This window comes from Scylla paramamosain, chromosome 13 (genome assembly GCF_035594125.1).
Source record: "Scylla paramamosain isolate STU-SP2022 chromosome 13, ASM3559412v1, whole genome shotgun sequence".
Classification (NCBI taxonomy): domain Eukaryota; kingdom Metazoa; phylum Arthropoda; class Malacostraca; order Decapoda; family Portunidae; genus Scylla; species Scylla paramamosain.
In genome coordinates this window covers 9819350-9845716 of record NC_087163.1, presented here as the reverse complement: position 1 = coordinate 9845716, position 26367 = coordinate 9819350, and the positions used below count along the sequence as shown (strand labels likewise).

General features: G+C 38.4%; 1 protein-coding gene across 8 annotated transcripts in view; it reads right to left on the bottom strand.

Annotated features, from left to right (window-relative positions):
- LOC135106420 (uncharacterized) overlaps positions 1–26367 on the bottom strand; it is a 505119-nt gene that overhangs the window by 55751 nt on the left and 423001 nt on the right. For 7 of the 8 annotated variants that reach the window (XM_064015423.1, XM_064015428.1, XM_064015426.1 and 4 more), the window contains 10 exons: positions 11435–11555; positions 10908–11167; positions 7174–7329; positions 6776–6976; positions 5291–5459; positions 4580–4755; positions 2643–2878; positions 2078–2283; positions 1439–1566; positions 1021–1092 (listed from right to left, as the gene is read on the bottom strand). In XM_064015423.1, the coding sequence (XP_063871493.1) occupies positions 1021–1092; positions 1439–1566; positions 2078–2283; positions 2643–2878; positions 4580–4755; positions 5291–5459; positions 6776–6976; positions 7174–7329; positions 10908–11167; positions 11435–11555 (1725 nt within the window). The remainder of the gene's footprint in view (positions 1–1020; positions 1093–1438; positions 1567–2077; positions 2284–2642; positions 2879–4579; positions 4756–5290; positions 5460–6775; positions 6977–7173; positions 7330–10907; positions 11168–11434; positions 11556–26367) is intronic. The other variant, XM_064015429.1, reaches the window with a different exon arrangement.

Genomic DNA, 26367 nt, shown 5'->3' with positions numbered 1-26367 from the left:
ACTCCTTGCTTACTTCTGTATTTCCTCCTCCCTATGACTTGAACTCTCTCAAGAGGGAGGTTTCAAGACACTTATCCTTTAATTTTTGACAACCACGTTTCAAGACACTTATCCTTTAATTTTTGACAACCACTTTTGGCTGTCCTTGGGGACTGGCACCTCAGTGGGCTTTTTTTTTTTTCTTATAGTTTTGTTGTCCTTGGCCAGTGCCCCTCCTACAAAAAAAAAGTCCCAGAGGGTATGGCAGATGCAAGACTGCTTTTCAGTCATTTTTCAATGATAACTTTAGATAGAGCAAATTTCTTAAATTTTCGTATTCTCAATATTTTGAATATAGTTTCTCAAACATTCCATGTTGGAATGTGTTGATTTCAAGATATGCCCCTAATGCTAGGAAAATATGAGACAAACAAATAGAAAGACAAACAGACAGACAGTAAATTACTGGGAACTGCCAGCACTTGAAGAATATATCAGTGAGGGAATTACAAGAATTATATAGAAAAGATACAATATTACGGGGAAAAAAGAGGCTAAATATCTGAGGGGATACAAGCTAAGAAATGGAAGATAAATGAATAATAAAATACAGCTTTTCCTTATACAAGTATAGATATACTTTGAAGAGATTGGAAGAGGCACTAGCAGCAAGGAGTGTATAGCAATTGAAAGAAAAGCAGGATAGATACAGACACAGATACAGAATCATATGTGTAGCTCGAACCCTGTATACTACAAGTAAGTGAATACAAAAATGTAATTGAGCAGCATAATGTATGGTTAAACACATATAGAATATTTCTAACTCCTGCATAATAGTGATCAAAACTATCTGATCATAGGAGTGTTAATTCTAACCACATATCTGAGAATCAGGATAAGGGGAATGATTAAATGAATTTAAATGAATTAAAATTAATTGAGTTGGTATATTCCAGTAAATCCACTAATATCAACAAAATTACTCATAAAATCTCAAACTTAATTTCTGTTGCATCTCAATCTTAACTGTTGCCTTACCCAGATATGCCAGACTTCATTGTCCACTTTGTTATAGGTCCTTTTTTCCTCAGAATATACAAAGGACAATACCTGAAAAAGATCAAAATATTATTTTAGTCTTACAAAATAGGATGGCTCACATTATGCTTTGTCTCAATGTAGAAAGAAAGGAAGGAAACAAAAAACAGGAGAGGGCCCACAATCCCTTTACTCCATTTCTTCCAGTCTCCTTTTACGACATCCAATGAATAAAATAGGAGGATTCTTCCAACCAATATGTGCACAGTCATGCCTCCCTACCACATGGAGAAATGTGTATTGACACATGGAACAAAATACATGATAATGACAACAGTATTATCTTTTCAGCACATACTTGATTGGAACAATGTTAAACTTATAAAAAAGATATGCTTACAAACAAATTAGTCATTACCTTATGGAGAGACTTTGCAATAATGGAGATCAAGTCTCTGGTAAATGAATAAACAACAGATTCTTGAATCAGGTCAATCTGTCCCAATGTCCACTCTGCTGCTTGGCCTATAACTGGCACTGACAACACTGCAAAATCATCAAATACTTGACATTTCACTTCCAAAATGCATCCAACCATATTATAAAACCATAGCTTCTATTAGACAATATGAAATTACAGAATTGTATTTACTGTTGGAATTAACATACATCTCAACAAAACAATTATAAAAAGGTGGTGGTGTTTACTATCAATTCAAATCCAAGATCCCACCTCATCGAGTAGGTTAGTCAGTAAGAAACTAGGGATGAGTAGGATCCGAACTCCTAGACCCAAGTGTTTATAGGCCTGCATTGACCATGGTCAAGTCACTTACACGATTCCACTCAAGGATTCCTTAGTAACGCGCTAGCATAGCAACTGCTCTAATTAACAGCCTGCTCTCTACACCTGCACAAACAACAGAGCCATGTATCCTAATAAGCCTCAGGCACATAACTGTTAGCTGCTTAGTGCTACAGGTCCCTTACACCTATAAGGTAAACATTATATAACCTGGACTTGGTGCCACCTATGGTGATACCAAGGTTTCCATACCTTGATCCAGTAATATGCGAGGAAAACTAGAGATGAAAGTAAGAGTGGTGATGAAGTAATGCTGAACATCTTCCACCAACTGGACGAACCAGGCACCTGTGTTCATGGTGACAGCTTCCAGCCATACCTTGATCCCAGTCACTACTTCTTGGAAAGTTTCTCCATAGTTGTGATTAACATAAGCAAAACCAGCCTCAACAATTATGCTGTTGAAAAATTCAAGATGATAAGGTCACACATTGTTGTCATTATTTTATCTGGTCTTACACTGATCTTCAATTTATCATATGCTTCCATACTAAGAGGTCAATATGTGATAAAATACTTGTGAAAGAGAGTGTGGATGCGATTATATGCATTTAAATGCCTTATTTCAGCTAATTTCACCTTTGCAAGTGATGTCAGCCTGGTAAATATACCTATTTCTTTATTCCTAGCCTGCAGTCTAGCCCAGATTATTTCTGATCTCTGGCAAGAAGCAACCTGGACACATATATTCACACTCAGCCTGTGCTATTAATGAAAATTATTCATTAAAAAGTAAATAAATTATATAAAGACATACCTGGTGACATTGAAAGAAGTCTGGATGCTATGGATTATGTCTAGCAGGAGCTGGTCGTTCTGTATTTCCTGTAGTAGCTGATAACCTTCAGTATAAAGATGCTGGACTAGATTGGAAGCTGAGTTGGAGCTACTCATGATCGACAAGCGTTTAGTGTTTTGAAGATCTGTCATTATGTCTTGTACTATACCTTTTGCAATGACTGTCAAATTTTGCAATTCATTATGAGCTCTGATCTGTACGAAAAAAAAAAAAACATTAAGAGCTCATAATATACACTGATCAATAAGAGTGACTACGGGAGTTGTGGGAGACGATGAAATTATTTAACAGAATGAAAGAATGAATGTAAAAAAATTAAAGATTTCAACAAAATATTAAGCAATACAATGATTATTTGGACTACAAGGATTCTTTTACTTCAAAAGCAATCTCTTTTGTACATAAATTTCAAAATGTATTGCATATGGAGCTGGCAGCCCAGGTAAACAGTTTATATGACTGATAACATGAGAATCCTATAATGGCTGGCAGCATATATAACTTTTGTTATGACCAACTACAGCCCCTCTCACAGCTGCTGATGACTTGGGTCAGCTTATCCCTAGGCTACCTCTTACATAGCCTAGTGCAGGGCACAAATATAACAAATCCAGGCACCTGCCAGTCGCCAACCATTATTAATAATCAAGAGGTTGTCACTCTTTTTAACCCACCAACAGAGAAGGAATTACATTAAATGCCAACTTATTTCCAAAAGCTGAGAAAGAACTAAGTAACTATTTGCTAGGGAGTACAGACAGTATAAACAACACATAGATTAGGGTATAATACACTGTTGGACAACTGGCCATAGTAAAAAAACACCAATGTCCAACAAAGCTATTATACACTCTGGCCAGGGAACAACTAATTTACAGTCTCCCAAAAGACAGGCCCACACCTCTGATACAGCTGGTGGAGTCTGGGGAGAGGGTACACAGCTGTAATCTAGTGGAATATTATACATTTCTCTGGTCAGCCCCAGTCATGGCTGTGGGTCCCAAGACCAGTAAGATTTAATGAGGACACAACACCTATAACACTCAGACATATGTAATCCACAACAGTACACTGCACTTAGGCAGAAAGGGGAAGGGAAGTGGTGTCTGCTCCTGTCAAAATCTAGACACAACTATAATGAACAGATGGACAATGTGGGACAGTGTTCAGAATCACACTCCACTTCACTGAAGTAACAAGAAATTGAACCACACATGCTCTTTCACACAATATCTGGCTTCTCCCAGATCCAAGCCTTCTGTAGGGCCAATACAATATTCAATATTATAAGGTGTCACACAATTACCCTCACCCTTAGGTATACATTCAATATGCAATCCCTATTCTCACCTCTCTAAACTTAATGTTCGGCTGCTCTTAGATCTTGCCTGCTACTGAGGGACAAGTGTGAGAGAACATGTTAAACTCACCCTCATGACGCAGGCAGTAGACACCTGCCAAAACAATAATTACTCCCAGTGATGTCTGAAGCACTGGATCAGGGGATGCTGTGAACTTATCATTAACCCAGATGTGACCTCACAGAATATTTCCCTTTGTGTCTCACAACACAAGGGGGTAGTCACAGCCTGCCCTCTAAAGACACCTCTCTTCCTCCACACAGAACTACATGCAATAATCACACACACACCCTTCACTCAAAATTCTAAATTAAAAATGGTGTCTACTACACCAGCCTTGAGGTCCCCATCTGAGAAGGGGACCACAAATGTTCCCATGTCAGACTGCTCTTTTGGCAAAGCGTTTTGCTCTGCAAAACACTTTGCATAAATGTTACTGAAGCATCTTTAACACTATGAAATATGTATCTTTATCAAGTTCATGGTAGGTATATTCTCATCTGTCACTCACAACGTTTGATACCATCTGCTTACCATGATATCTTGCCACCATGACTGAAGGCTCTTGCTGTGGTAGGCTGAGATATAAAGCAAGAAAGGTGAATGTAGCTGCACACTCAGGCCAGTGGCACTCAAAAGATCCACTTCTGCCCGATGTGCATCCACCATCCCAAACTTGAGTGAAAGTTCATCCTTGATTTGCATTTCACCTTCAGAAAGTAAAAGGATAACACTTTTACTAAACTCATTAATATTTACACTTACAGTATATTCTTATATTAATTGTCTATGTGCATATCAATAAGTGCACTACATCTGTAATCATAAGAGGCATATTGCCTCACCCACTCTACAACACCACTCCTGGAAGCTATCCCAAGCAGCCCCCTTTTCATACTGAGTAATTCCCAACAGTATACATTGATTTTCCCCTGCCATGATCTTTGTGGGCATCTCTTTGGCCTCTGCTATGCTGGACTATCTCTTACCACAACAACCTGATAACCTGGGAGCTGGCATTTCCGTGGTCCTTTTTTTTATAATTTTTTTTTGTTGCCCTAAGCCAGTGACCCTCTTACATTAAAAAAATCAGCTTCTAGATAATATACCACATAACCATATAATTAGAGTTGGCAATGATGGAGTATGATCATAGTAGGCTTTGACTCAATCTCACAGAACAAATGCTGACATATTCTCAGTAGTACCTATAAGATACTGCATGATAGGTTTCATATTGCTTACCTCTACGGGAGAGAGTAGTCTGTATGCTTGCAGGATCATGACAGGAGTTGTACTGGAGTTGGTAGGTATGGTTTTGGAGGTCCAGAGAACCCATGCCTCCTACACAGCCTATTGTCTCCCAATTCTGGTACCCAACACTGATCTCCTCATTTACTGACGGAGTCATTAGCTGTTTCATAAAAAGTGTCAAATATCATAATTAAATATATTTCAGATTCATTAAGAAAGCTTCATTTCATATGCTCTTTTTTCAATTATTATGTCAATACATTTCATGATGATGTTACTGCAGCAATACTGAGAATAAGTAAGAAGTGGATTAAAAAAAAAATGTAGTTAGAAGGACTTCTAGGATGTTAAAATATGATGACTTTTCATCATGATTGAGGCATACTCACATTCACCTTATAAAGAGAGACTTTCCAAATCCTTCAATCTAACATGTAACAGCTTTGACTTCCCACCATAACAAACTTTAAAACTAAGATTTTCAGTCACCTGTTAAATCACAATATTCATTCTAACTGGCAATATGTATAATAAAAATAACTGCCTCCAGACAATTTCTTCCTCTTTTGATTATTATTATTTGACAAAATCTGGCAAAAAGCTTCAGTTTCTAGATTACCCTCTTACAGATTCTATCATTCTCTGTACCTTCACCATAAGTTTTCTTACCAGGTGTTTTGTTGTTACTGTATGAATGACAGAGATAACAAATGGTAGTTTGGAAATACAAGATTTATACCACCACTCTACTGAAAGTTTTCAAAATGTACCTGCGTAGAACCAAGATCATAAATATACAGACTATGCTAGCCATCATCCCACTGCCAGATCTATATAAATATACAACTGACTTTCAGGAAAACTGACAAGATGCAAATACTTGAGTTAGCTCTTAACTATTACTATGGTAAATAGTCCAATAAGCTTCATTTCACCCCACTCCTACTCTAGCAATGTGCATAGGTGTTCAACTGAGTATGATGACTTCATTCATAATCTAGCTACAGAGGGACCATGTCATGCCATGTGCTCATCCCACACTTCCAAAATTGGCTCATGAAGTCCTAGCAACTTCATTAACTCTGATACATGTAGCTTTAATAATCCTTATGATGATGAAGACATGTGAAGTGGGGAATCAAAGTTCCAGAGGTGAAGATAGTATACTATCTATCACATGGCAGGCTTTACGATGTAGTACCTCTTCCATCCTCCCCAAAGACTACTATTGCATGTCATCACCTATATGGCAGTGATAGTGAGAATGAAGACATGAATAGTCCTGATATGTTTGCTGTGCCTACATCATTGAAAACTTTATAATTTTATTTTCACTCAAAAATGGCCAAGGTAAAATAATTTAAATATGTTTTTCCTAATACCTCAAAAAATGAGAGAGAAAAAGAAACATAGCACAAGTGGCACATTCTATTCTAGTCTTTGACACAACATGAGTTAATTGAAATATCACTAAACCTTGCAGGAGACAGTTGTGTGGTCATCTACAGCATCCAGCTCACAAAAGAGCTTGAAGTGTAGAGCTGGGGGCATTGTAGTTGAGAGCTGTGGTGGTGTTTGGGGTAGAATCACCATTGTAATGCTGAATTCACTGCTATCTGGTGATGGCATTGCAATAACTGTTGCATCAACCAAGTGTCCACTTACAAACTTAGCCTTCTGTTAAACAAGATCACAATAAATACAAATATAATAGCGCAAGTTATACATTTTAGTAAGAAATGCTTGTTATATCTTTATATTGCACCACAAGCATCATTCAAAGACATACAATATGGGTGTCTTATGTGATGCAAATAGAACAAATAGTTTCTCCTCATAGGTAAATAGATGGGGGACTTTGCACCAGTACTTACAGATAAGGTGCCATGTAGGATGTACCTCCCACTTTCTTGCTGCAAGTTAACCTCCATTTTGAGAGAGTCTTCTCTCAAGGAGAAAACATCAAGCACTGCTACAATGGTGATGTTGGACTCTGTTCTGAGTATGAGGGAGCTCTTCACATCTAAGTCCTGGGAATCACAACATAATACATGTAAGTAAATTATCCCTTTTCACTAGTATACCTTCCTTACTTCCTATTTCCTTTATTATTCACTATGATAATTTTTCTTTCACCAATGATCAAACACAATGGAAAAAAAAAACCAAGGCATACACCTAAAGAACATCCTCAAGTGAATTTATTACATAAAGTGGAAGCTCCTTCATCTTGTAAGACCCAAGGGATATTTTAGATAAAAATATCTAGACAAAATATTAACCTCAAACATCTATGATTGCTTAAATACAAGGAAAAGTTATATTTAATGCAAAACATGTGCTGCATTTATACCACTTCCAAATAACCTCATGAGATTTTATCAATGTGGGTTTCTTCACATTCTTCTGTGATGAAAAAAAAAAAACTTGGTTTATATTTATGCTTAAAACTTCAGTAGGCATAACCTGTTAGCTCTCACACCCAAAATAATAGTGCATGCAGTATGATGCAACAACCAAATGGTGGGCCATATGAACTATTTTGTATGAGTAGCCTAAACAGGTCTTGGTGATGGATTTTTTTTAAGGTTTAATTACAAGAGTTAGAAATGTTTGGAGATTAGAAGATCAGGTTACTTACAAGTTTCAAAATTTACTTAAATTTTCAACATGTTTAATTATTATTTTTTTTTTTTTCATGTAGGAGAGACACTGGCCAAGGGACACAAAAATCCCCCCAAAAAAAGAAAAAATGCCCACTGAAATGTCAGTCCCATAAAAGGGTCAAAGCAGTAGTAAAAAATTGATGAATAAGTGTCTTGAAAACTCCCTCTTGAAGGAATTCAAGTCATAGGAAGGTGGAAATACAGAAGCAGGCAGGGAGTTCCAGAGTTTACCAAAGAAAGAGATGAATGATTGAGAATACTGGTTAACTCTTGCATTAGAGAGGTGGACAGAATAGGGGTGAGAGAAAGAAGAAAGTCTTGTGCAGCGAGGCCATGGGACGAGGGGGAGGCATGCAGTTAGCAAGATCAGGAGAGCAGTTAGCATGAAAATAGCGGTAGAAGACAGCTAGAGATGCAACATTGCGGTGGTGAGAGAGAGGCTGAAGACAGTCAGTTAGAGAAGAGGAGTTGATGAGACGAAAAGCTTTTGATTCCACCCTGTCTAGAAGAGCAGTATGAGTGGAACCCCCCCAGACATGTGAAGCATACTCCATATATGGACAGATATGGCCCTTGTACAGAGTTAGCAGCTGAGGGGGTGACAAAAACTGGCGGAGATGTCTCAGAACACCTAACTTCATAGAAGCTGTTTTAGCTAGAGATGAGATGTGAAGTTTCCAGTTCAGATTATAAGTAAAGGACAGACTGAGGATGTTCAGTGTAGAAGAGGGGGACAGCTGAGTATCATTGAAGAAGAAGGGATAGTTGTCTGGAAGATTGTGTCGAGTTGATAGATGGGGGAATTGAGTTTTTGAGGCATTGAACAATACCAAGTTTGCTCTGCCCCAATCAGAAATTTTAGAAAGATCAGAAGTCAAGCATTCTGTGGCTTCCCTGCATGAAAAGTTTACCTCCTGAAGGGTTGGATGTCTATGAAAAGATGTGGAAAGGTGCAGAGTGGTATCATCAGTGTAGGAGTGGATAGGACAAGAAGTTTGGTTTAGAAAATCATTAATGAATAACAAGAAGAGAGTGAGTGACAGGACAGAACCCTGAGGAACACCACTGTTAATAGATTTAGGAGAAGAACAGTGACCGTCTACCACAGCAGCAATAGAACGGTCAGAAAGGAAACTTGAGATGAAGTTACAGAGAGAAGGATAGAAGCCGTAGGAGGGTAGTTTGGAAATCAAAGCTTTGTGCCAGACTCTATCAAAAGCTTTTGATATGTCCAAGGCAACAGCAAACGTTTCACCAAAATCTCTAAAAGAGGATGACCAAGACTCAGTAAGGAAAGCCAGAAGATCATCAGTAGAGCGGCCTTGACAGAACCCATACTGGCGATCAGATAAAAGGTTGTGAAGTGATAGATGTTTAAGAATCTTCCTATTGAGGATAGATTAAAAAAACTTTAGATAGGCAGGAAATTAAAGCAATAGGACGGTATTTTGAGGGATTAGAATGGTCACCCTTTTTAGGAACAGGTTGAATATAGGCAAACTTCCAGCAAGAAGGAAAGGTAGATGTTGACAGACAGAGCTGAGAGTTTGACTAGGCAAGGTGCAAGCACGGAGGCACAGTTTCGGAGAACAATAGGAGGGACCCCATCAGGTCCATAAGCCTTCCGAGGGTTTAGGCCAGCAAGGGCATGGAAAACATCATTGTGAAGAATTTTAATAGGTGGCATGAAATAGTCTGAGGGTGGAGGAGAGGGAGGAACAAGCCCAGAATCGTCCAAGGTAGAATTCTTAGCAAAAGTTTGAGCGAAGAGTTCAGCTTTAGAAATAGATGTGATAGCAGTGGTGCCATATGGTTGAAATAAAGGAGGGAAAGAAGAAGCAAAGTTATTGGAGATATTTTTGGCTAGATGCCAGAAGTCACGAGGGGAGTTAGATCTTGAAAGGTTTTGACACTTTCTGTTAATGAAGGAGTTTTTGGCTAGTTGGAGAACAGACTTGGCATGGTTCCGGACAGAAATATAAAGTGCATGAGATTCTGGTGATGGAAGGCTTAAGTACCTTTTGTGGACCACCTCTCTATCATGTATAGCATGAGAACAAGCTGTGTTAAACCAAGGTTTAGAAGGTTTAAGACGAGAAAAAGAGTGAGGAATGTGCACCTCCATGCCAGACACTATCACCTCTGTTATGCGCTCAGCACACAAAGACGGGTCTCTGACACGGAAGCAGTAATCATTCCAAGGAAAATCAGCAAAATACCTCCTCAGGTCCCCCCGACTAGCAGAGGCAAAATGCCAGAGGCACCTTCGCTTAGGAGGATCCTGAGGAGGGACTGGAGCGATAGGACAAGCTACAGATATGAGATTGTGATTGGAGGAGCCCAACAGAGAAGAAAGGGTGACAGTATAAGCAGAAGGATTAGAGGTCAGGAAAAGGTCAAGAATGTTGAGCGTATCTCCAAGATGGTCAGGAATACGAGTAGGGTGTTGCACCAATTTCTCTAGGTCGTGGAGGATAGCAAAGTTGAAGGCTAGTTCACCAGGATGGTCAGTGAAGGGAGAGGAAAGCCAAAGCTGGTGGTGAACATTGAAGTCTTAAAGAATGGAGATCTCTGCAAAAAGGAAGAGGGTCAGAATGTGCTCCACTTTGGAAGTTAAGTAGTCAAACAATTTCTTATAGTCAGAGGAGTTAGGTGAAAGGTATACAGCACAGATAAATTTAGTTTGAGAGTGACTCTGTAGTCATAGCCAGATGGTGGAAAACTCAGAAGATTCAAGAGCGTGGGCACGAGAGCAGGTTAAGTCATTGCGCACATAAACGCAGCATCCAGCTTTGAATAAAAAATGAGGATAAAGTAGGAGGGAACAGAAAAGGGGCTACTGTCAGTTGCCTCAGACACCTGAGTTTCAGTTAGGAAATGTTGAAGATTCTATATTTTGAGGCCTAGAAATAATATAAAAAAATTTTGGAATCCTTCAATACTTTGGTAAAAGATGCATGATGAAGAGATGATGAGAGAGCATATTCTGAAGCTCTGGAAGACACATAAGAAGCTAGGCTGGTAGTCCATTTAACTGCACCAGAAGGATCATGTTCTTTATCAAGCCACAGTTGATTTTCTAGTATGTAGGAGTGGGCCAGAATGCTGCCAGGAAGGCTAGTTTCAGGAACCTCATCTGGCTGGCTCTCCTGCAGTACACTTGCCAGTGCAATGGTGCGGTGGCTTGTGTTCACCATCACATCTATATGTTAGAGAGGAAGAAATGTTGTATGTAGTCATAAGCTGATCTATTGTGTATTGTCAAGAAAAGTTTATTTTCTGCTGAAACTGAGTTTGTATATAGAACATTAGTATTGTTGTTTCTTGAAATTTTTTCACATCATTGTTATGGATACATGATGACTCAAATATTTTCTATTTCCTACACTTCTTTGCAAATAATATATGTATCCTGCTATGATTTATGGTGTAAGAGATGACTCAAAGGTGCCAGATCACAATAACTGACCAAGAGTGTTATGAGTAAGGAGCAAAGTGGTGTGTAGAAGACCCTGGGTAGTGGAGGTGATGCAGCTCACTTCCACACATTCTAGCCGCTGTACACCCCCTGACACCATCGTTTTCTCAGCCTGAAAGGTATGATTGTAAATAAAACTAAAAATTAAAAACTCAGGGCATTACATCTCAGGAACTGACTCCATGCTGAGTTGGATAAAAAAACTGAAATATATACCTGTTGGTGATGTGCAGATCAGCCAGGATAATCTACTAATACATTATTATACATTATTTTTATGTATGAGGTACTTTGACCAAGGATAACAAAAAAGGCAGGATAAAGATATCAGTAACTAAAGAATTGTAAAAAAAATATATATATATAAAAAATTATGAGGAAACAAGTCTTTAACTCTCCCTCTTGAAAGAGTTCAAGTCATAGATAGGAAAAATACAAGAACAGGTTGGGAGTTCCAGCATATATCAGTAAAAGGAATGAAAGATTAAGAATGCTTTTTAACTTTTGCATTAGGGAATTGAACAGAAAAAGAGAGAGAGAAAGTACAAAGCTTTGTGCAACAAGGGCATGGAAGCAGGAGAGCCATGCAATTAGCAAGATCAGAAGAGCAGTTAGCATAAAAAATAGTGATATTAGATAACAAGAGGTTAAACATTGCAGTGAAGACAGATAGAGGAGAGGAGTTGGTAAGACAAAATGCTTTTGATTCCATCCTGTTCAAAAGAGCAGTATGAGTAAAATTTCCCATATATGTGAAGTATACTCCATACATGAGTGATAAGGCCCCTGCACAGAGTTGGCAGCAGGAGGGATGAGAAAAACTGGTTGAAACAGTTTAAAACACTGAACATCATAAAAGATGTTTCAGCAAGAGATGAGGTGTGGAGTTTCCAGTTTAAATTATGAGTAAGGGACAGACTGAGAATGTTCAATATACATGTAGAAGAGGAGGACAGTTGAGTGTTACAGAAGAGGGAGAAAGTTATCTGACCCTGTATACACAAATATTTTTAGCTGGCTAAAAGTACTTTTAATGGTTGGTTTTACTTTTATTGCTAGAAATCCCTTAAAGGCAAAACACTATCATATTTAAGATCTAAAAGCCTTAGAATCTAGAAGCAGTGAGGGGTACACCAGGTGTACCTCAAATTACTTTTAAATGACAAAATAACAACTAAACCTCTCACTTTTTGGCAAAGGAGATATGTCCTGAGAGGATATAATGATGCTCAGCTGATTGAAAGATTTCTGCCTGCCTTTGAGGACATTCTACATATGATACACCTTGTGGGAGATGCATAAGGGAGGTTCAGTGCAAGAAGTAAGATGAGATGAATGCCATAATTTTGGTACTATGCAACCATCACCCAAAATTCTTGAGGCTAATGCACTACATGGCATCTTCAGATTTATTATCTCTCTCTCTCTCTCTCTCTCTCTCTCTCTCTCTCTCTCTCTCTCTCTCTCTCTCTCTCTCTCTATGATAGATATTACGAGGCAGCAGGAACATTTTTTGCAAATTGCAAGATTGTCCATTGCCATCAATGTTATTGATAGCACACAATTAAGAATTACTGCACCCAAAGAACATGAAGCAGAATATGTAAATAAGGCATGAAATAAAACTAAAATGCATTTCAAATGGTGCTTTGGAAAGGTGTGTGTGAGTGTGTGTGTGTATTTATCTAGTTGTAATTTACAGGGCCTGAACTACGCTTGGGTGTTGCCATCTCCATATCCACACTTATCCAGTTTTTCCTTAAAGTTGTGCACACTCATTGACAATAGTACATCCTCACTTAGCTTGTTCCAAACTTCTATATTTCTCTGTGGGAAACTATATTTCTTTATGTTGTTCAAGCATCTTCCTTTTCTTAGTTTTTTGCTGTGGCCTTGTGTGTATCTGGTATTTTCTACTTTTAGCAGCAGTTTCTCATTATCAATTTCTTCCACTCTATTCCACAATTTATAAATCAGTGTCAAGTTTCTCCTTTCTCTTCTTTGTTCCAATGTTAGCAGTTTCATTTCTGTTATCCTGTCTTCATATGTTAATTCTTCCAGTTCTGGAACCATCTTCATTGCCATCCTTTGTATTCTCTCTATTTTTTTGACATATTTCTTCTTGTGAGGAGACCACACTGATTTAGCACATTCCAGCTTTGGTCTAATCATAGTAGTAATAATCTTTCTCATCATATCTTTATCCATATAGTGGAATGCTGTTCCAATATTTTACACCATTTTATATATATCTCTGAATATCTTTTCTATCTGTTTCTCTGACTGTTGACTATCCTGTATTATTACTCCAAGATCTTTCTCTTCTTGTAGTTTTATTATTTCTTCATTTCCCATTTTATATGTCCACTTTGGTCTCTTTTCACTTTTTCCCATTTCCATTACATGATATTTCTTCACATTAAATTCTGTCTCCCATTTCTTACTCTAGTCCCAGATTTTGTTCAAGTCTTCTAGTAGAATTTCACAGTCTTTGTTGTTTCTTATATGTCTTTGTAATTTTGCATCATCTGTAAACAAACTCATGTAACTCTTTACTCCTTCAGGCATATCATTTATGTAGATCAGGAAAACTATTGCTGCCAGCACTAATCCTTGCATTACTCCACTATTTACTTTTCTCCTTTTTTTATTTTACATCTCTTACTACTGTTTTTATTTCTCTTCCCTTTAAGTAACTTTTCATCCATTTTTTTCCCATTTAATTCTCTTATATTTTTCTAGCTTCCATAGTCACCTGTGGTGGGGAACTTTGTCAAAAACTTTCTTGAGGTCTAAATGCACACAGTCTATCCATCCATCCCTCTCCTCCATTATATCAGTCACTCTTGAATAGATCATCAAATTTGTTTCACTTGATCACTTTTGTCTAAAGCCATACTGTTTTTTCTGTTATATCATTTTTTTCTAGAATTTGTCCACTGCTTCCTTATCACTTTTTTTTTTTTTCACAGATCTTACATACCATGCTGGTCACTGATACTGGTTTAAAGTTTAGTGGTTCCTCTTTCTTTCTGTTTTTATAAATTGGCACTATGCCTGCTCTCTTCCATTCCTTAGGCACTCTTCCAGTTGATATTGAGCATTTTATTATGTCATATACTGGTTCAATTAATTGCTTCCTGCACTCTTTTAAAATGAAACATGACACTCCATCTGGTCCTGTTGCTTTTCTTTCTTCCAGTTTCTCCATCATTTTATAAAACTTTGATTACTGCAATTTCCCACATTTGCTTTTTTGTCTTCTCATTTTCTGGTTCTTTATATTCTGATTCTTCTGTGAAAACTTGCTGAAACTTTCTGTTTGGCAATTCACTCATGTCTTTTGGGTCTTCATATGTTTCATTTCCATCCTTCAACCTTTCTAGCTTTTCTTTTAGCTTATTTTTTTAAATTTATGAATTTGTAAAGTAGTTTTGGTTCATCCTTGCACTTTTCAATTATGTCCTTTTTAATATCCTTTCTATTCCTCTCTCCTTATTTTCACATATTCATTTCTTACTATCTTAAGGTCTTTATTTTTTTTACTTTGATTTTTTTTCATTCTTATCCATGCTTCATTCCTTTTTTTCTTTGCAGTTGTACATCCTGCTTTGAATCACACCTGTTTTCCTTTTTCTTTAGGTTTGTATAGTGGGTACATATTTATTCACTCCTGTCTCATATAGTTTCATAAAAATGTCATACTTATCTTGTACATAATTTGCTCTTTTTAGTTTTTTCCAGTCCATTTCTTCATAAAGTTTCTTATGATCATCTATATTTACTTTCCCATAGTCTCTCCTGTTTTCTTTGTATGATTCATCCTCTTCACTCACATCATTATCAGTCTCTATTTCTATCATTACATGGTTACTTTTTCCCATGGGGCACATGTATCTTAATTCTTTAGTTATGTTGATTCCTTTTGTTAATATTTGGTCTAGTCTTGTTGGTTTGTCATCTCTCCTATATCTTGTATTTTCAATCACTCATTGCATTATTGTGTTTTCCATAGTCAACTTCAGAAATCTTTTTTCCCACGCAATTTCATTTCCTCCTGCCTTGAACATTTTCAAATTTACTTCTTTGCAATTGAAGTCACCAACCAATAATAATCTTTCATTACTTCTGATTAATTTACTCAAGCACTGAGTTGTATCTTCTATTATTTTCTCATAGTCTTCCATGCTCCAAGAATTTGTTTTGGGTGGTACATAGGTTGTTATTACTATCAGCATTTCTCCATTGTGTGTGTGTATGTGTGTTTGTGCGTGTGTGTGTATGTGTGTGTGTGTGTGTGTGTGTGTGTGTGTGTATTTACCTAGTTGTATTTACCTAGTTGTATAGTACAGGGTCCGAGCCAAAGCTCAATTAATCCTGTCTCCATACCCTAATTTATCTAATCTCTCTTTAAACATGTGCACACTCTTTGCTGCAACCACTTCTTCTTTTAAGTTATTCCATATTTCAATCGTTCGATGTGGAAAGCTGTATTTTTTAATATCTCCCAAACAATGAGTCTTCTTTAATTTCTTCATATGTCCCCTTGTACGTCTATCTCCTTCCTCCACTTTTACAACTAGGTCATCTCTGTCTATCTTCTCCATGTTGTTTATTAATTTGAACATTGTTATCAGGTCTCCTCTTTCCCTTCTTTCTTGCAGTTGGTAATCCAATTTCTTCCAGTCTTTCCTCGTAACTTAGGTCTTCCAATTCAGGTATCATTTTCGTAGCTGTTCTTTGTATCCTTTCCAATTTCCTTATATCTTTCTTCTTGTGTGGAGACCATACCACTGCTGCGTATTCCAGTTTGGGGCGTATCATGTGTGTTATAATTTTCTTCATCATTTCTTTGTCTAGGTAATAAAATGCCAGCCTGATATTTGCTAGCAAATTATATGTAGAGCCAAATATTCCATTGATGTGTTTTTCTGGTGATAGCGTGTCTTGAATTATTACTCCCAAGTCTTTTTCTTCTTTGCTCTTTGGTATTGTGATTCCTCCCATCTTATACTCCCATAAAGGTCTGTGTGTGTGTGTGTGTGTGTGTGTGTGTGTGTGTGTGTGTGTGTGTGTGTGTGTGTGTGTGTGTGTGTATGTATTTACTCAGTTGCAATGTGCAGGAGGGGAGCTTTGCTCGTGCTTTCCTTCTGTAACTATTTTGATCTTCCTTCCATGTCCTCTTATAATTCTCAAATGTCCTACTTTATTAGGTCTCCTCTATTGAGCACCTCCATATTCTTCATGATTCTATGAAATGCTATCAAGTCTCCTCTTTCTTTTCTTTATTCCAGCATTGTCAGTTCCAGTTTTGATAGCCTTTCCTGATACAGCATTTCCGACAAGCTTGGAGCCAATTTTGTCACTGCTCTTTGAATCCTTTTAAGTTTCCTGATGTTCTTTTTTGTGCTTGATGACTGCACTGTTGCTGCATATTCCGATCTTGGCTGTATCAGAGTGAAGATCAATCTCTTTGCTATCTCTCCATATATATATATATATATATATGGGTAAATGCCACTCTTATATTTTTCAGTAGGTTGTAAGTATCTCCAACAAGTTTATTTATGTGTTTCTCAGGTGATATGTTATCTGATATGAATACACTCATACCTTGGTACTATCACATCAGTGTAACAACGTGTAGCTCACTGTTCCATGTTTTTGCCCTCTTTTATTGCTGTTTGAATTATCCCAATTCTTTATAACCATGTTGTCTGGAGGGAAAGTAGAAAAGACAGCCAGCAAGTGACCTTGACACAATACACTCTCTCTCTCTCTCTCTCTCTCTCTCTCTCTCTCTCTCTCTCTCTCTCTCTCTCTCTCTCTCTCTCTCTCTCTCATTCGCTGTGTGTGTGTGTGTGTGTGTGTGTGTGTGTGTGTGTGTGTGTTAACTTATCTGACAGAGAGAGAGAGAGAGAGAGAGAGAGAGAGAGAGAGAGAGAGAGAGAGAGAGAGAGAGAGAGAGAGAGAGAATACTGCACCACTGGCCACTGTCAAGGTCACCCACTGACTGTCACAGCCACAATTCACCTCTCTCTCTCTCTCTCTCTCTCTCTCTCTCTCTCTCTCTCTCTCTCTCTCTCTCTCTCTCTCTCTCTCTCTCTCTCTCTCTCTCTCTCTCTCTCTCTCTCTCTCTCTCTCTCTCTCTCTCTCTCTCTCTCTATCATATGTTAATTTTATGAAGCTCTACAGCTACTTCATCATCTTCATTCATCTCATCCATCATCAGTACCTGTACTGATTTTTCTTATTAATAGATAGGCATTTTAAGGGTAGCGTCAATATAGTGCAGATTTTAGCACTTCACGGGTGCCTTTGGAACATAATCCCATGAAAAATTGGGGTTTCAATGTGCTGTATTTATTCCTGTCTTTCGTAATGTAATTACGAGAGTAACTATGACTCTCTGAGGTCCCGGGATGGTGTCATGCCGTGACTCCCCGAGTGACGTGAAAAACCTCTTTGAGACTTAGTTACAGGGGAAGCCTGCCTCCTAGTGGCGCCCGCTGGAAACGTAGGCACAAGCCCGAGGGATTGGGCCTACGGCTAAAGTGCTTACCCCGCGAGATGAATGTGGGGCGGGGAGTTGGACAAATATTCCATCCTCCCTTCTCAATAAATGTTCATAGAGTAATGGGGCTCCGCCAGGCTTCGGAGCCCAGAACAGCTTCACTGGTCCGGAGTCCTTTCTGCTCCTTCGAGTTCTCTACCTCGTTGGGTGGTGGGCCGTCAGGGTGATTTGCCGAGTCGGTGGGCTAAACCCACTAACCCTCGACAGCGGTAGTCACTCTGGCGTTTCCGGGATGACGGCCCGCTGGTTTGGGGGGTAGCGCTCTTCCTGCCCCCAAGGGCCAGCGGGTTCATGGCTTTGAAATGGGGTACACGGGGCGGATGCGGTCCCAGTCCCCCTCGGGTCTGAGGGGCGTGCATAGAGCCTCCGTGCACGTCCTCTCAGACCCAGAGCGTCCTAGCAGAGCTCGTAGTCTGCGAACGGTTTGTCATGCTGCGGTGGGCCTAGTAGCTCAGGTAGCCAACCGTCTGGCTGAGGGTGGCGTCCTCAGAACCGGAATCCTGTCGGGGGCGACCTCGGCAGGTAGGTTTCGCATCGCCTGTGCCGTTGAAGACGGTAGGCGTGAGTAGTGCTGGCTTTAGCCCGCTACCCTATCGTCCCCTCCAAAGGGGTAATTCTTGCCGCCGGTGCCGGCTGCTTGGTAAACAAGCGCCGGTGAACGGCGGCAGAATTAAGTATGACTCTCTCATTGTAACGTAAGCTAATACTTAGTGTCGGTCCTACAGACAATCTGCTTTATTGGACTGACATTCCCCCCTTTTAGTTCCTAATACTGAGGTATGAGCGTACTCCCAGATCTCTTTCCAACTTTAATTTCTTTATTATGCTGCCCTGAAATCCTCTGCTTGCTCTTTCCAAATTCTATTTCCCATTTGCAACTCCATTCTCAAATTTTATCAAGGTCATGTTGCAACAATTCACAATCATCCTTGTTACTCACTTTTCTCAATAGTTTAGCATCATCAGCAAAAAAACTCATATAACTAGTAATTTCCTCATCTATGTCAATAATGTATCATGGTTTTTATACTTAAGAGTGTGGATTTTATATTAGTTCTCCCTGAAAATCTCTCATGAGTAATGTTGGGCAGGATCTGACATTTTTGGATTTGTGGATCTGAGTACTTAAACTTGCTGGATCTGTGGGATTCAGGTCTGAATCTGAGTACCTGCAGCACACGGGGAAACTAGTGAGAGAGAGAGGGATCCACACGGTACTCGTATCACAGTGGTACTCGGGTCCCAGCTGGTAAACGAATCCCAGGCCAATTGCAGATCCCTGCTGGTACTCAGGTCCCGGCGATAATCGAATCCCGACTAGTAATCCCAGGCAGCTTGCAGATCCCTGCCGGTACTCGGGTTCCCGGTGGTAATCGAATCCCAGCGAGTAATTGGGTCCCAGGCCGCTCATGGATCCCTGCTAGTACTTGGGTCCCAGCCAGCTCACAGATCTCTGCCTGTACTTGGGTCCAAGCTCTCCTGTCAGTGCTCGGGTCAATGGCAGCTGGTTTCCTCGCTCCACAGAGTTATCTCATCCTTGTATTTTACCTTCCAATGTGTTATCATTATATTTCACAAATTTATTTTTGTTATGTATTGAATAATGAATAATAATTTGTTAGTTCTATAGTCGGTATACTTTGTTTAGAGTATGTAATACACATTATTCATGTTACTATAGGACAAAATATATATTAGTACAAGTGTGGCTATCAGGAATTATAAGGGTTAAGGCCATGGATAAGGCATCTAAAAACTTCGTCTTCTGTGATTGACAGTGACTGCAAATCTTCCACAATCATTCTAACAACTAGATTATCTATTTCCCTCTTCTTATTCGAATAACTTTTGTATGGTACTGTTTTGGTAATAGTGTCAATCAAAGTTGGTTGCACACTCATCTTAGGCTGTTTTGGTAAATCATGTCCTTCATCATTTTCCTCCTTCAGCTCAGCATATTCAAAGGGATGTCTGGTGCGGAGGTATTTGATGAGACTGGAAGTCGTACTTCCACAGTAATTTATCTTTGCAAGTCAAACAGACAACCACATTCCCATCTGTTTGTTGCATGTAGCTCCATATTGGTGCACATTTGGTCTGCTTGCCTGCCATTGTGCAAATAAGAGATTTACTTTAATTGAAAAGTGAATTTACTTTAACTGAAAAGTGGTCAATAATGCTGATGATTTATTGCTTCAAATGACACAAGGTACACTTTCTTAAGTTTTCATGAAAGACTGTTAGATTTTAAATGGAATATTTATTTGCAGTTTGGTAGACAAGGAATCAAGGTATATCACAGATGTATTTATTTTATATTCATCAAATTTTCATGTAGAGGCTACTACTGTGCCAACTGCCACAGGATCCCCGCTTGATCATGTCTCTGGAGCTACTGTGTGGTAGTATATATGCCCTTTGCTGGCTAAGCTCCGACATCACACATGCCCAGCCAATCAGCATTCGCAAAAAAGACACACGAAAGGCAACACTAAATTTCTGCTATGTGTTGCTAGCCAAGATATTTTTCATACGTATGACTAAAACTGTTTTATACTCATCAATGGTAATATCGAGTTCATTATAAATACAATGGTCAGTACAAATAACGTTCATATTGAATATCGAATCTGAAGGGGAAAAAATCCTGAGTAATTCGTCCCAGAGTGGTATTCGTGTCAGTGGATTCAAGTACCAGTGTCAGTAATCGGATCCGTCAGCTCTCCTCAGATCTGTGGGATCTGGGTCCAGTACTCGGATCCAGCCCAGCCCTACTCATGAGTACCCCATTCACCTCCTTGTTTTGAAAAGCACACACTAGAGGCCGTTCATCATTCAGAATGACCAGGTAACTCACTGAGCTGAGAATATTGCACAATAATAATGCCAAACCCAGACAGAGAAGGATGTTAGGAAATGGAGGTGGGGAACAGGATAGATTCCTGGGGACTTAGTAATGCGGATGAGAATCATGGCCAATCTACAGCCACCAGGCAGGTGCAGAGTGATATTCATACCCAGCTTCATGACCCAAACCACCATTTTCACCCTCTCTGGTTCAGACATGCAGTACGGAAGGACATGCACTCTGTTACCTAAGAACCTCACTTCAGACAGCCAGTGCAAGCAGGAACAGTGAGTTGGTGGCCACCATGTGTTGACAATACCCCTATGAGGAGCAGCCAGCAGAGAGGTGATGCTAAAACATTCTCCTTAGGTGCTGTCAAGGTGGACCAGATGAAGCCAGGTACAATGTGGATACCATGAGGCTACTGAGGACTGTGAGAGGAATTGCCAGGGCTATCTGCAGGCCACCACCATGCTGTTACTTCTCCTCCTGCTGCATCTTCACACTACTGGTGAGTCCACGTGGCTATCTATGGCCACCCTACATCTAGATCCTAACCTGCCTGGTGGAACTGTATGGGCATCCACTCAACCATGAGATAGATGACCACTCTGGGAACCAAAGTATTTGTTTAGCTTAGATAGCTAGATAGGTAGTGCAGCCCCTAAGAGAACTTTAATAGATAGAGATCCTCCTTAGCCTAGCTTTTATCTTGAAAGTGTTGCAGTAAAAGTATATATGCTTCTTTATTTGCTCTTTCATTTAAGCCAGTAACTGATTGTACCTTTTTCTTTGGTCACCTTTTGGTATATATCAGTCTTCCAGTTTACACCACACATAATCTGTTTTTTGAATTTTTTTTTATTCAAGATATGTGACAGGAATCGGTACATTAACATTTAAGTATCTGGCTGCAACAAGCGCCAAGAGTAAACAAACAATTAAATTGCATTTAAAGGTAAGCACACTATATGCATTGGTTGTTCATTATCACTTTAATTTACCTGTCTAGTGTGTCCTATACAGAGTATTTGCAATTTTGTGTTGGATCTTGTTATAGACTACATTTTCTTGGCTTTTATGTGATATATTTCTGATTTCATTAAGTTAAATAATTAAAATTATAAAACGAGGAATAATGCAATGTGTTAAACAAGAAACATTTTCAGATTTTGAAACTTTCACATGGCCCAGTAAACCACTGAACAAAAAAAATCTATTGACATGCAGCATCTCTTAATAATTCGTTAAGAACAGACTCAGATTCCTAAGTAAAACACTCCATGATAATAATTTTAGTGTTTCCTGCTGGCTCAGTTGCAGTGTCTTGGTGTCACTCTCTAGGAGGAGGGATGGACGACGCTGCCAGACATACAATAATTTCTATTTCCCCTTCATCTCTCTCTCTCTCTCTCTCTCTCTCCTCAGTATAAACTGTCACAGGGCAGTGAGACAGTTTATAGTGAGGATCTGTTGTTTATTCTTAATATTTTTATCTTTTACTCTTTAATTTAAAAGATTCACAAGGGATTTGCCTTGCCTATTCAAAATCACATGTGAGAGAGAGAGAGAGAGAGAGAGAGAGAGAGAGAGAGAGAGAGAGAGAGAGAGAGAGAGAGAGAGAGAGAGAGTGCACTATCACCATGGTAATGTGATATAGTGAAAGTGCACTCTCTCTCTCTCTCTCTCTCTCTCTCTCTCTCTCTCTCTCTCTCTCTCTCTCTCTCTCTTAGCAATAGTTAAGTAATAATTGTACCTTAATAACATAGCTTCATATAATAACTTGACACAAAACATAAGGATAATGGCATTAGCAATGCTGTACAGCAGTTTGGGCTGGTTGGTGTGGTACAAGTTGATAAAAGAAAACTAATGTGTCCCCTGCAATAAAGTGTTTTTATTGTCATTTATGAAACTTTCATGTGTGTAACATCAATTTTCTTCATTGACAATAGTGTACACTAATGTTTTGCATTAAAATTAACCATCATCATCAACAGCTGTCTCTTCAAACATTTGATATTTACCGAAAGAGATAGTGATGGCTATAGCATGGTTGATGAGTTATACACTTCTACGATTAATGGATGTTAGCTGCATGCACAATAGAGGTATGATCACATCAATATAATTTCTAAGATTTACGGGAAATTATAGAACAGAATACATTAGTAACTCCATTTCATGGTGGGTGGTGCTTGGCCCCTTGTTGCACGCAGCTACTCATATATTGTAAACATAATTGGGGCCAATGCTGATCCCTGTGGGATCCCACTGATAACTTCCAAGAAGAATACTTGTCTCTGATAATCACTCTCATCCCCCTGTCTTTCAGAAAATCACTCATCCAATCCAGCAGCTTTCCTTGCACTCCTATAATCTCTAGTTCCCTTAGCAGTCTTTTGTGTTGCACCTTACCAAAAGCTTTTATAAAATTGAGGAATACAGTCTGTCCATCCCTTTCTTGAATTATATCTAATATTCTAGAATAAAAGAGGTGTGTGTGTGTGTGTGTGTGTGTGTGTGTGTGTGTGTGTGTGTGTGTATTTACCTAGTTGAACTGTACAGGGCATGAGCCAAAGCTCTTTTTGTCCTGTTTCTATAATCATATTTATCCAGTTTCTCTTTGAACATGTGTACACTGCATGCCACAACCACCTCTTCTTTCAAATCATTCCAGATTTTAATAGTTCAATACATGTATTTCATGATGTCGCTCAAACATCCACTCTTTATTTTCTTCTCATGCCCCCTCGTCTGTTGTGTGTATTTACATAGTTTACCTACTTGCATTGTAGAGTGTACAACCCAAAGCTCATTTTGTCCTGTCTTCATAACCATATTTATCCAGTTTCTCTTTAAACATGTGTACACTGTTTGCCGCAACCACCTCTTCCAATGTATTCCAATTTAGGGTGTATCAAGCTTGTTATAATTTTCTTCATCATTTCTTTATCCAAATAGTTAAATGCCATCCTAATATTTATTAATAAGCTGTATGTAGAGAGTGTGCGTATGTGTGTGTGTATTTATCTAGTTGTTTTATACAGGGCATGAGCCAAAGTTCATTTGTCTTGTCTCTGTAACCATATTTATTCAGTTTCCCTTTAAACATGTGTACACTGTTTGCCAGAACCACCTCTTCCTTCAGATCATTCCAGATTTCAATAATCTGATATGGGAAGCTGTATTTCTTGATGTTGCTCAAACATCCACTCTTCTTTATTTTCTTCCCATGCCCCCTTGTCCATCTTTCTCCTTCCTCCATCTGTGGTATCAAGTCATTTCTGTCTATTCTTTCTATATTGTTTACTAATTTCTACATTATTATCAGATCTCCTCTTTCTCTTCTCTTGTAGTGTTGGTAATCCCATCCTTTCAAGTCTTTCTTCATAGTTTAAGTCTCTCAATTCTGGTACCATCTTTGTCATTATCCTCTGTATTCTTTCCAGTTTCCGTATATCCTTTTTTTTCTGTGTGGAACCCAAACTACTGCTGCATATTCCAATTTAGATTGTATCTTGCTTGTTATAATTTTCTTCATCATTTCTTTATCTAAAATAGATAAATGCCATCCTAATGTTTGTTAACAAGCTGTATATAGAGCCAAATATTCCATTTATGTGCCTTCTGGATGATAGTGGTCATTATTCCCAAATCTTTTTCTTCAATATCTTTCATTATTATTTCTCCTCCCATTTTGTAATTCCATGTAGGTCTCTTTCTACTTTTTCCCATTTCCAACATATGGCATTTTCTAGCATTAAGTTCTAGCTTCCATCTTTGGCTCCATGCATGTATCTTGTCAATATCCTTTTGTAACTCCTTGCTGTCACTTTCATCCTTTATTATTTCCATTATTTTTGCAACATCAGCAAAAAGGTTTATATAATTATTTAGATCCTCTGTCATATCATTTATATATATCTGAAACATATTAGGTGCCAACACAGATCCTTACAGTACTCAACCTGTCACTTCACGTGAACTTGAATTGGTGTCTCTGATTACTGTTCTCATTTCCTTTCCTTGTAAATAATCATCCATCAATCTCAATGTTGCTTCCTTTAGTCCTCCTTCATTCTCTAACTTCCACATAAAGCTTTTGTGGGGAATTTTATCAAATGTTTTTTTGAGATTCAGGTATACCACATCAACCCATCCATCCCTCTCTTGCACTCCATCTATTACTCTTGTATAAAAGCTCAGTAGATTTCTAACACAGATTCACCCTGTCTTGAATCCACTTTGCTTTTCTGTAATTATCTTTTCATCTTCTAGATATTTATCTTCCATTACTATTTCACAAAGTTTGCTTACAATACTTGTTAGTGTAATTTGATGGTTCCATTTTAATTCTCCCTTTGTGTATTGGGACTATGTTAGCTCTTTTCAATTCCCTTTGTACATTTCCTTCTTTCAAGGAGCTGTTGATTATGTCCCATATGGGTTCCTCCATTTGTTCTCTGCATTCTTTTAATATCCATCCATTTACTTGATCTGGTTCCATAGCTTTTATAATATCCAGCTCTTTCAGCAGTTTCTTGATTTCTTGTCTCTTTACTTGTATCTCCTGTATTCCCTCATTCTGTGATACCACTTTCAGTGCCACAAAATTGGTTTCCTTTGTAAACACAGATTGAAAACTCTCATTCATTAGTTCACTCATCTCCTCAGTAGTTTCATAAGTTCTTCCTTCCCTTTTTAATTTGTTTATGTCATCCTTATGTTTCATTTTTCCCATTTATGTATCTGTAGAAGAGTTTTGGTTCTTCCTTGCATTTTCTTGCTGTGTCACTTTCAAAGCTTCTTTCTGCTTCTCTTCTTATTTTACTATATTCATTCCTTGCCTTTCTGTATTCTTCTCTAGCATTTCTGTTCAGTTGTCTCATCATTGTCTTTCATGTCCTGTCCTTTTTTCTTCTACACACCTGGCATCATACCATTTAAGCATCCCAATTTTCACTTTATAACTTGGTACAAACTGTTACACTCCCTCTCTATACTTGCTCAAAAATATCTCATATTTTTCTTACAGTACTTTACCTTCAGACAGCTCTTTCCAGTTAATTTTTCCATAATATTTATTAAGCAATGCAAAGTTTGCCTTAGCATTGTTCTGTCTCCCATTTCTGAATTGTTCATTCCTGTGCAACACCATTTCCTCCCATAGTACTATTTCTATTGTCACATGATCAATTTTTCTCAGTGGACTCAGACAATGTATACTTGATCTACATTTTGGTGTTTTTATAAACATTAAGTCCAAATGTGATGGCTCTTCTCTACATCTTGTAGGTTCATTCACCCACTGTCTCATTGTATTCACCATCATGGTATACATAAATTCTTTGTTCCATTTTCTTTCACTTCCATCTCTTCCTGGTTAAGAACACTACTAAGAACCTACTAAGAACACTTTGTTACTTTTCCTTATAATTTCCTCTATGCTATTTCCTGTTTCTAGTTGCATAATTTTATATCTATTGGTCTTCCATGCAT